The sequence below is a fragment of the Strigops habroptila genome, chromosome Z, assembly GCF_004027225.2.
Source record: "Strigops habroptila isolate Jane chromosome Z, bStrHab1.2.pri, whole genome shotgun sequence".
NCBI lineage: Eukaryota > Metazoa > Chordata > Aves > Psittaciformes > Psittacidae > Strigops > Strigops habroptila.
The window spans coordinates 26027731-26040037 of record NC_044302.2 but is presented as its reverse complement, the minus strand read 5'-3'; the positions used below and the strand labels follow the sequence as shown (position 1 = coordinate 26040037).

Here is a 12307-nt window from a genome sequence, read left to right as displayed (position 1 = left end):
GTTTGCTTTCTCAGTATATGTATGCTCTTTTGATTTGCTTATAGGGCTTTTGAAGATGTGAAGATCTTTTGGCGTGTGACATTTAATAAAACAGCTGTTGTCCTTCTGAAGGATGGCATGAACTTGGAGAACGAGCTTGTATCTGTGCTGGGAGCCACTACCTGCATGGCAGGTGAAACAATGTGTAACATCTCCATTGAAGTAAAACCTGATAACGTAAGTAATTATTGCTCATTTATGTCTAGTACTATGATGCTGAACTGCAATTTATCAAGGTCAAAATCTCCTCTGATCCAGAGGAGCTGATGTGCAGTTTGAAGAAGGTAACATGATGTCTGCAAACACATGTTCTGCAAATATGTGTTTATTTACAGGCTTGTACTACCACTATTATAGAATCATAGAATCAAAGAATCATAGACTCATAGAATAGTAAGGGTTGGAAAGGACCTTAAGATCATCTAGTTCCAACCCCCCTGCCATGGGCAGGGACACCTTGCACTAAACCATGTTGCCCAAGGCTCTGTCCAACCTGGCCTTGAACACCGCCAGAGATGGAGCATCCACAACCTCCCTGGGCAACCCATTCCAGTGCTTCACCACCCTCACTGTAAAGAACTTCTTCCTCATATCTAATCTAAACTTCCCCTGTTTAAGTTTGAACCCGTTACCCCTTGTCCTACTACTACAGTCCCTAAGGAAGAGTCCCTCCCCAGCATCCTTATAGACCCCCTTCAGATACTGGAAGGCTGCTATGAGGTCACCACGCAGCCTTCTCTTCTCCAGGCTGAACAGCCCCAGCTCTCTCAGCCTGTCTTCATATGGGAGGTGCTCCAGCCCTCTTCTCATCCTCATGGCCCTCCTCTGGACTCACTCCAACAGCTCCATGTCCTTTTTATGTTGATGACACCAGAACTGTACGCAGTACTCCAAGTGAGATCTCACAAGAGCAGAGTAGAGGGGCAGGATCACCTCCTTTGACCTGCTGGTCACACTTCTTTTGATGCAGCCCAAGATACGGCTGGCTTTCTGGGCTGCAAGTGCACACTGCCGGCTCATGTTTAGCTTCTCATCAACCAACACCCCCAAGTCCTTCTCTTCAGGCCTGCTCTGAATAATCATGACTGGTAAAAAGTTGGGAAGGAGATGAGTATTTAGTTTGAAGAGTAAATTGAAGGTCTCAGAGTTTTATAGAACGATTAAAAAAAAAGGAGTTAAGGAGTTATTTCAGTGAGTTGCATATTCAGGTACTGGACTCTCATCTTTACTCAGCAAATCTTGCACCTATCAAAGCACTTCTTAGGTTGGTTTATGGAAAGCACGTCCTGTAAGTAATAACATCTCATTCAACAAAAAAACTTTTATTGCAACTCGTGCATGATTTTACATGCCTAAATCTACCACAGTGATCTTTGAAAACTCTACTCAGTCATAAAGGTGCATAAAAATCTGTCACTGTGCACATCCAGCTTGTGACCAGCAAAGTTCAATTTAGCAACCATCATCCACTAAAGCTGTTTGGCATTTGTCAGTGGGGTATGCCTAACTCTAAGAGCCTTGAGAGGCCCAGATGACACTCAGAAAAGCAGACATCATTGAATTAACACAAAGCACAGCATTCAGTCATTTTTACTGAAAAGAGAAGGAAAAAAAATATTTTTGTGTGAACACCCAGTGGTTAAGGCAGTCCCTTAAGAAAGGAAGGATTAATGCTTGCCGTTCTTTCAGAGTGGAGAGATTGAAGCTTTCCAAGAAATTATCTATCTTAACAGCCACAGGCTAGTGGCAAAGCTGAGGTCTGGGGAATAGAAAAGGACAAGATGAGAAGGTTTCCACGTTTTTTCTGACTACATTATAGAAAATAATGCAAGATGTAGGATGTGGGAAATAGTGATTTCCCACTAGGGAATAGGGTGCATTCTCTGAATTCAGTAACAGGGCCATTTTCCTTCTTGTCTCCAGATGTTATTTTTACATTACAGAGCTAATGAATAAAATATATAGATGATGGGACATAGGCTGCCTCTCTGGCTAAACTGGGATTTTGAAGCATTTAGTCCAAAGGAGTGAAATCATTATTTAATGACAGCAGCTGAGCAGCTGCAGAGACATGCAGTTGTGTCACATGAAGCATGAGCATGTGGCACTCTAATAGGTGCTAATGGAAGGCTAAAGTTTCCTGTGGTATTCAAGTAAATTTGTTCCTGTCATCAATTAGGAAAGATAATTCCATTTAGAGAATTTCTTAACAAGTCAATTAAAAATATATGCTATTTAACCCACCAAATACTTCCTAATTTTTCTTCCAGTTCTTCTTCCATAAGACAGCTTATAAATTAATAGCAAATATGTTATAAAATGATGAAGTCATAAATACATTCAATAAATATTTTATGTTTTTATGGTATATTCTAGCTTTTACTAGAAAGTTTTTACTTGGTCAGCTGTACTGACTGTGTTAGCTAAGAGCTAAATCCTGCTTTCCTAGAATTACAGTAAGATTTCCAAAAATCCAGAGCTGAAACAAAAAGCTGTGTTTATTTAAAAAAAAAAAAAAATAAAATTGTCTTCAGCAATCTTTTTTTTTTTTTTTTTTTTTTTTGTAATGCTATTGTCTTGTGAAGAAATAAATTTTTGGCAAGTTTGCCGCTTCATAAGTGTGTGTAATAGGTACAGATAACATATTTTCAATGATTTCTGGAATCTTAGTAATCACACACCTATTTCTAAACATGTTATGTTTGTATTTTAGGTACAAAATCAAGGATGAAGCACAATGTCATACTGTAATTTAATACTGCTACTGTATTTTCAGCCAATGAGCATTATGAATGCAGGCTTGACTAGACTCATTCTTTGACTTATGAACACTAGAATTCAATACCCTGTTTTCCAAACTGACCATCAGATCATAGCTCTAATCTTTATGATTTTCAATAAATTCAATTAAGCATTCAAGTCTACTGAGGTTTGCTTGAAAAAACATGCATAAACTTATTAGTGTTTAAACACTAAGGCTGTATGTAAAATCACAAAGTTTTCAGAACTTTACCTGAGCTCAATAGTCGAATACAGTCAAGTTAATTAGTTACAGTTTAAAACTGCACATTTAGACTTCTGTGCAGTTTTTCCATGGGTGAGTAGGTGTGTACATGCCTTTTTGTAAGGCAAAGAAAATGAAAGAGCAAATTCTTTGCAAGATGTACATCTACATAGATCCATAATCTGGAATATGGAGCTATTGGAGAGTTTACTGTCGTGTGTTATGCCAGATTTACAGCCACAATACATGTAGTATATAAATAGCTACTTTAGTGCAGTAAGTTCTATGTGAAAAGCTGAGATTTCATTATTGTACATGAAGAGTGTTGCCTATTACAGTATTATTTTCAGGATATATACTTATTGTACTTTTACTGCATTTTTCAGGAAGCATGCTTGTGGTAAGTGTTAGTACAAGTAATCCACTGTGTGTACAAAATAATATATACATTTTTTGAAGCTGAAAGTAGTTAGTAGGTCTTATAATGATACGAAAATCGTTACACCTCACTTACAGGTTCCTGAATTTGAAGCGTATTTTTTTGTTGAACTATATGCTGTGAGCACAGGAGCCACATTGAACAGCAGTGCCAGATTCGCTTTTATAAAAGTTCTTGAAAGTGATACTCCTCATGGTTTAGTATATTTTGCTGTGGGATCTCGTTTTGCTGTGGCTTATAGGAAGACAACTTTAATCAGTCTGCAAGTGCTTAGAGATTCTAGTACATCAGTAACCACAACGGTTAGCTACAGAATGCAGGTAAGACTTTTATTATTATTTTTATTATTTAACTTATTATTATTTGTATCATTAAATCATTTTTCATTCGCTAAAGTAAATGTTACTATAATTAGCATTTTTTTTCAGGAAACAGTCAAACATTTGCCGGGCCGGTATGGTCTAGCTTCTTTGCTTTTCCATTAGTAAAAAGACCTTGTTCTCACTGCATTGACAAGAGTGATTTTATTGATAGTGCCTTCCAGGAGTGTGAAAGGCCATGGTCAGTCAGGCATTAAATACATTTCTTTTTTGTAAGTTTCTTATGAGACTCCAGTTTGTTTGAGGCTTCTTTTTCTAAGGTTCAGTTTTACCATGATGGGTGTGACCGCAAGATGCAGATACCAAAGCACTGTCTGTCTTTGGTCACAAATTTATTAATGCACAGAGAACACTTAAGAAAAAAGACTCTTTCATCAAATTTTATCCCATGTTCTTGAAGTACTAAACCTGACAGTTATTCTTCTGATTGAAAATGCAGTGTGGTAGAGTCAATTTTATCATCCCCGTTCAATTCTGTTATGTTTACAGCTGTAACACCTGACACTACTAACTGTTGAACCTTTTATCTTTAAACAAGTACCTCATAATTATTGACAGCTGATGGAGATTCTCCGTTAGCTGAAATAACACAGCTGCAAAAACATGATTCCTTCCACTTCCTTATAGCTGTGAACCCAGCCTCAAGGGTTTAGGCACTGGATGCAAGAGGGATTCCTCCAAGTTTTCTGTTGCATTGGAATAGTGCTTAGTCTGATCTGCTTTGAGTATGTGGGATTTTATGCCTAAAAGCATTATTTCTGGGCAGGGTTTTTATAGCAAGGCATTGTTGTGACCAGTGTGCTCACCCTTTATTTTAAAAGGTTTTGCATTCTGTAGTTATATTGCATACATAACTATTTTCACTACATAGGTTTGCATGGTGTTTCCATGCATTTATTCTACAGTAGCTTGCCACTGTTTTAGCTAGATTGTGTAGTAACAAATTTTCACATTCTTTCCAGCTAATAGTTCATTATAATTTATGTTAAGTGGAGAAGAAATTGCTGCTGTCCAGTGTACATTTGGGCTGAAGTTGAACAGTTTTAGGTTTCAAGGTTGCATGGCCAAGTACCAAAGTATTGGTACCTGTAAAATAAGAAGTCACAGCAGACAGGAAGCATGAGGGCTAACTGGAAACAGATGTTTACATCATTCCCACAAAGGTTTCTTAAACACTGCTCTTGTTACTAGTGCTTTTATTATCACTTATTTTCCTGTTTCCTAATTCTCAATTGGAAGGGATAAACAAAAGGAAACTTCTCATTGGAACTGGCACAGAAGATGTGATTATGTGCTGGAGTGATTTTGAACAGATACACACTGCACTGATTTACCAAGTTCTCCTGTGAACTCAAAAATGTTTGATTTATTCTATAAGTGTACTCTACTAATTAAAGCTAAATGTTTTCGAAATTCTAGTATTCCCCAAATAAAAATCCTAATTTTTTACAGTAGGAGAGCTTTACTTAAGAGTCAGTATATACTTGTACTTATTAAATGAATAGGTACAATTGAAAAATCATGCATTTGAATAATAGCCCAGAATGTTAGTTTCCACTTAAGGAAAGTTTATTACATTACCAGATATAATATGAAGGTCATGGAAACTGACAAAAAAGAGCAAGAATGTGAAGAATGAAACAATATCTGCAAACCTTATGGAAGGTAAAAATAGTGCTATGTCACAGGGAAATGAGGCTGTTTAGCATTCCTAAATAAGTTCATCTTTCTGCCTTGCATATGAATTCTATAGTGGGTTTTTTTGCCTTTGGACCAACATGGATTGTTCTCATTTTAATTATTTACACTGGGACTGAAAATATCATGAATTGATATTAGTTTGGGCACGGATTTCCAAAACCTATGCTCTGCTTTTGTTAAGTTTTTACATATCTGTGATGCCTGTCTGTACCTTGAACTGAGGGAGTTCATGCTGCAGACACAAACTACATCGACCTCTCCTTAATTCGTATTATGAATGTGCTAACATTTTTGTAATATCTGTTCACCCAGAAAAACTTTGTGATTTTTGTTTGGGAAAAGAAAGAGAGGGATCCTGTTTGCTATTGACAATATATATGATTCTTCTCCTAGGTTGCCACTGACTTCAAGTGACAGATTGCAGTTTCATTTAGTGCAATTGTTATATCGTTCTTCAGTGCATGTTGAAAGAGGACTTCTTTTTTATACATTTAAATTTTACCCATTTAAAGTATGCGTGTTCTACAGCAGCTGGTTTTGAGCAATTTTATCTATTGTAATTTTACCTAAACCTCTTCTGGTTTGTTTTAAGGAGCTACAAAAACCTGAACCTATTGGTCGGACATTTGTATCTCCAGCTGTGGCAGGACAGGATTTTGCCAGATCTGAAGGTTTATTGACTTTTGAACCTGGACAAAGAAATGCATTTCTGGATGTGACACTGACTCCAAAGACGGGTTCTTTAAACCCATTTCCTAAACGTTTCCAGGTTGTACTTTCTAATCCCACAGGCGGTGCCAGAGTAGATGTTGTGTATGGTATTGCTAACATCACCATTGTCTCAAATTTGGACTCCTTGCCAGTCTGGGTGCTGATTGATCAACTGCATCAGCCTCTTGATGATACCATTTTACACAGAGTCCTCCAGAATCTGAATGTCAGAGTGGCTACAGAAACTACAGAAGAGCAGCTTACTGCCGTGATGCACATCATAGATAAGGTAAACCTCTCCTGCTCTTTCTTGAATGACCAGTGGCTTTAAAAGAGTATAAAACATGTAGGCCTGTGATAAGATCAAGGTTAGCATCCTCATCAGTGAGTCAGGAGCTCAGAACACAAAGGTAACAATAGAAATTGTGAAGTCCTGCTATCAAAGGAGAGGAATCTGGAGACAAGAAAGCTGGAGAGGGGCTACGGACAAGGGCCTGTAGGGACAGGAAAAGGGGGAATGGCATTAAGCTTACAGAGGGTAGATTTACATATTAGATCTTAGGCAGAAGTTCTTCCTTGTGAGGCTGGTGAGGCCCTGGCACAGGTTGCCCAGAGAAGCTGTGGCTGCCACATCCCTGGCAGTGTTCAAGGCCAGGTTGGACAGGGCTTGGAGTGACCTGGTCTAGTGGAAGGCATCTCTGCCCATGGCAGGGGTTTGGAAGTGGATGTACTTTAAGGTTCTTTCCAACCCAAACCATTCTGTGAGTCTATGATTCTGTGATTATGGTTTCTTGATTTTCAGGCCACATCTTTATTTGTTTTAGCCCTGGCACAAGACACTGAGGCCCAAGGTTTGGTTGTATATTCACAGCTCACTGCAGTTAACACACAACCAAATCCTACAAGGACCAGATGAAGTCTGCTGTGCTATTAACCAGGCATGCAGTTTGTCTTTCTCCCTGCAGTAGCTTCGGGAATTGAGTTGGCAGGGTAGCTGAGCACTTCATCATTGCATCAAAACTCTGGGACTAGTTTTGGCTTTCTGGCTCTTCTGGACTTAAGGAAGCTGGAAAATGTTTAAATACATAGATGCAAAGCAGTATAGCAATATTCTTGAACAATGGTTTGTCTCTATTGCTGTTTTGACACAGAATACAAAAAATAAGATAAAAAATTCTCAGGACTCAACAATATTTATGAAAGAATGAAAGTGCCACATGGTTTCTTTAATAACCAAATCCCTATTAGTAAGCATATCTTTATGTAGTTCTGGCATAGGCTGCATCTCATGCCTTAGCAGCCATGATCAGAAGGTGGAAAAAGTATTCTGAACTTTCAGAATGAAAACTGGTATAAAATTGTAGGTCTTACTATACTATTCAACATAAGGAAATGTTATAAGCAGACTTCTGAAGTGTTGTTTGATTTCTTCTCCTCTCATTAGGTTACAGGCATAGGTGAAAAACAGTTACTCACTGATAAAAGTAGAAGTCTTTTCTATGAGATACTCTGTGCTCTGGCTAGCCCGAAACGTCAGGACACACGAGGATATAGCCTGCTTGCTGAGATGACTGAGAAGTTTGCTTTTTCCCTGTTGACCGGGATAATGTGTGGGTCACCGGGAGAAAGGTTAGTAAACTTGAATTCATAATATGTTTTAGAAATACGTGACAACATACAAATGACTGTCATCTGTCACCTACATGGAAATGCATTACTCTGTGTCACAATCAGACAGCACTGTATTGGTACTATGACCGGTGTCACAAATAACTGGTACGAAGACACAGGGTAGTTGTGGGAGTAGGAGTCAGGACATCTGGGATATATTAATTCAACTTTAGCTCAAATATTGCCTGGAAAATATTTATTACTTTTACGAAGAAAATACTATGTAATTTTATGATGGAGAGTTATGTTCGAAAACTGACAGGAGAGTCACTAACCCAACATTTCTCCTAGCATTTTGTAATTTCTGCATGTTTGGTTTTGCTCACTTGAATATAATTTACAATTTTTTAAAAGCTAAGTGTACTTTTCACATGTAGTTTCAAATTGGTAGTTGTGTCTGCCAGTGCATAATACCCTGTGGTCAGGCTTATGGGCAGGGGAAATAGGTGACTGCAGAAATACATTGCACTCTTATGAGTCAGATGATTTAAAGCAGTGGGTTTCTCCTTCTGTGAATCTATTAAACAACTGGTAGTTGAATTTAGAAAAAATTGCTTCTTTTTTCCCCTCAAAAAATCAATATAGTTTAGATTTCTATCACAGCTTGTTTTGGACATGTAAATTTTCTTGCCCCATCCTAGGTTGTAGGGGGTATTGAAGCCCATCTCAGCCAAAAGACCGTAGGTGGTATAAATATCAACACTGTCCCGAACAGTGTCCAGAACTTGAAAGTTAAAATTCTTTATTCCATGGTTTTTTGCATCATCGATTGGGAAAAAAAGAGGAAAAGCAGGATCATACATTTTTAATGTCTCTCATTCTTGTAGACTAATCTCTACATCAAGTTATAAAGATGAGTGTAATGATAACCTAGTTTACCATGGAGGGGTTCTGGTTGCAGATCATAGTGAGCAAAACCCAGGGGAGGGGAAATAGAGAACCTGAAATACACAATAATTTAGCCCCTTGTTTTATCACAGAAACTATCTGTCGATTAAATGTCATAAAGACTAAAAATTATGGAAGAATAAAATATTAATTACAAACACATTTTACAGCCATTCTGTGAAGAATAGTGAAGCTCATTTCCACTTACCAGGCCTATTGCTTTTCCAATTCAACAGAGGTAAAAATATCCTTGACAGCTGCCCGCACATTGCAATAATGGCTCACAACTGGTTTCCTCAGCAAATCAATGGACACAGATTTGATGGAAAAGATGGGGATTCTATTCAAGTGCCTGAACATTTACTAGACGTCTCTGTTTCATTATCACCTTCTCAAAGAGAGAGCTGTGAATCTGTGCAGTTCACAGAATACAGCAGTCAGCAGTGGTTCATTACTGGAGATAAAGAACTTGCCCTGAAGAACAAGGTTTGAAGATATTGCAATTTATTTTTTCAAGATATTACTTTAATTTAGATATTGCTCAAAGCATCTTAACATATTTAAAATAATGTGAACATTTTTGTGTCTCTGATTAAAATGCAACTAACTATTGCATTTTAATATTAAATTTGTATTTACGTTGTGCATGTTGTTTCAGGTTTTTTCTATGAGTTTGAAGGGTCGGAATTCACAGCCTTTGAAAGATAATGAAGTCATTTATCGGATTTATGCTACAGGAAGTCGGATTGTTCCACAGAAGTCTCTATGTCTCCTCTGGAATCAAGCTGCTGAAAGGTTATTTGATTAACCGGTTTAGTTCTGCAGGTTCTACCATGAACCTGTGTATTTGCCTAGTATGTGATAACTCTGATTGATTAGATCATTTGGAAGCATAAAATTGATCCATTTTTGGATGTGTGTTTTTTCCTCATTTTTTCTGGCATTTGTACCAGCACATAAAACTTTCCATATAATAAAATGCATAGTTATTCTAGATCAGAAATTTCTCAGTCTTCTACTGCTGACATTTTCCAACAAAATACCATATAGATTCTATAATGATGTATTAGGCAATGATAACAGGCCACAAATCTCAGAATTGCATCACTTCGTTAATATTAATGACTCAAGTCCATGCTTAAAAAGTAGAGAACTAAACCTGCCTCTCTAGTATTGCTTCAAGTCACTGACTCAGAATATTCCGAATTTGCTAATATCTACATTTTTATTTGGGTCTGTGAAGGACACTGTGTAAGTGAACCAAAAAAACCTGTTAAGAGGCATCTTAGGGATATATCTAGACCAGTATCCTGCCTCCAGTAGTGGCTAGAAGTAAATTCCCAGGGAAGAATAAGACCAGGACAAGTATAAATAGTAATTCCCCTGATGCTATACTCTCTAACTCTATATGCTGAATGTGATTTTGTGTATTTCATACCCCAAGTGGTTTATCTGCTGCAAACTTGTCCAGTCTTTCCTTGCACCATCCAGAATTTCAGCACATCTTTTGGCAATGATCTCTGCAGGGTTATTACTTTTTGACAGAAGGGCCATCTGCAGCTGCTAGCTTAAGTTGATGTCTCCTGGTTTTTAGAAGAAATGGTGAGCTGATGGTCATTTTTCATTCTTGTTGCTACTCGTACCATCACAAACCATGGAATAAAGTTTTTCTGTATACACTCTTCAATGCCCCATTATTTGATTAGCCTGTCTTCCCTGTTCACACAGTATAAATGAGTTTGGAGAGAATTATATTCTGTGTCCTGCTGAGATTTAGTTGGTTTAGATATGGTTTCATTAGACTGGCTGGATTACATTGGTCTGTTATTGATATAAACTATTTCTTAGCAGAAAGGACATGCAGCAGAATGTACCTGTATTCTCTCCTTTTGTCTAGACACTGAAGTACAGAACAGATGTAATTTCCACTAGAAATGGCTTAGGATGTCAGCTTTTTCAGAATAGTTCAGCAATACTGAAAGAAAACACAACATGAATTTAGTTTCAAAACAACAAATAACAGTATAAAATGAAGCGTTCTCCATAATGGGGTAATGTATTGTGCAAGTTAAAAAAGAAACTATTTGAAAAACCAGGCAGACCTGTAACTCTTGCAGAAGTTTTAAAAATATGGCCACAAAAATTCTCTAGTGGAAAAAATATTCATTATTATATATTTACAATTATTTTTAATCATGAAAGTAAAAAAAAAACCCAACAAGCTATCTGCACCTGGAAGATTACACAAAACACCTCTGCTACAGTTTAGAAAACTTAGTATTTCAGAAATACAACAACAGCTTTCAAGCGTACTTAGCATATAAATTACACAAATCCATTTCCAACTTTGTGAATCTTTTGTTTTGCAGCTGGCTGTCTGATACTGGGTTCTGCAAAGTGATTGATGACTCATCAGACTACGTGGAATGCTCTTGTTCTCATATGTCCATTTATGCAGTTTATGCCCAAACAGATAACTTGTCTTCATACAACGAGGCTTTTTTCTCTTCTGGATTCATCTGCATTTCAGGTCAGTTGATTTAAGACAGTTTTCTCATTAATGACGACTGAGGACCAGTAAGGCTGATTTATTTTGAGCAATTTTATTAATTGATGACAGTGTCTGTATCTGGAGGACTATTGGAGGAATGTTAACCAACTTCATGGTATTAAAGTTGCCATCTGGTCTGGTATTTGCACAATGACAAATTCTGCCACTTCTGGAAAAAAGAATCCAGAAAGTATGTTTCTTTGTGATGTTTTATTGAACCATGCAAAAGAGAAATACGTTATTTATTTAGGGGAAGAATCTTAGAAGACCCAAATTCACCAGTGTTTCTAGCAACAGTTGTCCTCTGTGTCAAATCTTTCAGGTGCTTTTCTGCCTAGCCTGAAAGTTCTTTCTTTGACAATTTTAGTTGACAATTTACACTCAGAAGTGGTAACTAGAGGGAGATAGATTCCATATCATGCATGTAGAGCTCCATTACACTCTGCTGCCTAACGTCTTGGTAGAAGCCCAAGAGTTTAACCTGTGAGAATCATGACTCCATTGACAGCTACAACAGCATTTGCAGAAGTCCAAAAATGTCAGACAGGAATTAGGAGATCTGAGTTCTAAACTCCACTTGGCTTCCAAAGGAGAAGGAAACTACACCTTTCACATTGCAGTCAGTTCACTATCATGTTTCAGGCAATCCCAGATGAAAGCAAGTTTTTCTTCTTGTGTCGATAGGCACTGTGCAAGCAGGAACCTGAGACTAACATGGTCACTAAGAAAACATGCTAAAGAGATTCTTAGTCTAACCTTAAGGCATTTAAATGGGGTCTGGGTCTGCTCTGTGTGAGGTTTATGACCTCTATACCAGACCATCAGTGTATTAAAAAACAGTGCAATCACCTGAATCCCCTATTTATGCCCTCCCAGCAAATTGCCCTAATGGACTAAAGCTAAGCTCCTTTACTGTTTTTAAA

The 12307-nt window shown here is 37.6% G+C and overlaps 1 protein-coding gene across 1 annotated transcript in view; it reads left to right on the top strand.

The window, feature by feature from the left end:
- ADGRV1 (adhesion G protein-coupled receptor V1) overlaps positions 1-12307 on the top strand; it is a 273160-nt gene that overhangs the window by 111642 nt on the left and 149211 nt on the right. Inside the window, exons 76-82 of the mRNA XM_030511555.1 lie at positions 45-216; positions 3560-3802; positions 6156-6563; positions 7719-7903; positions 9070-9319; positions 9492-9628; positions 11203-11363. Coding sequence (XP_030367415.1) covers positions 45-216; positions 3560-3802; positions 6156-6563; positions 7719-7903; positions 9070-9319; positions 9492-9628; positions 11203-11363 — 1556 coding nt within the window. The remainder of the gene's footprint in view (positions 1-44; positions 217-3559; positions 3803-6155; positions 6564-7718; positions 7904-9069; positions 9320-9491; positions 9629-11202; positions 11364-12307) is intronic.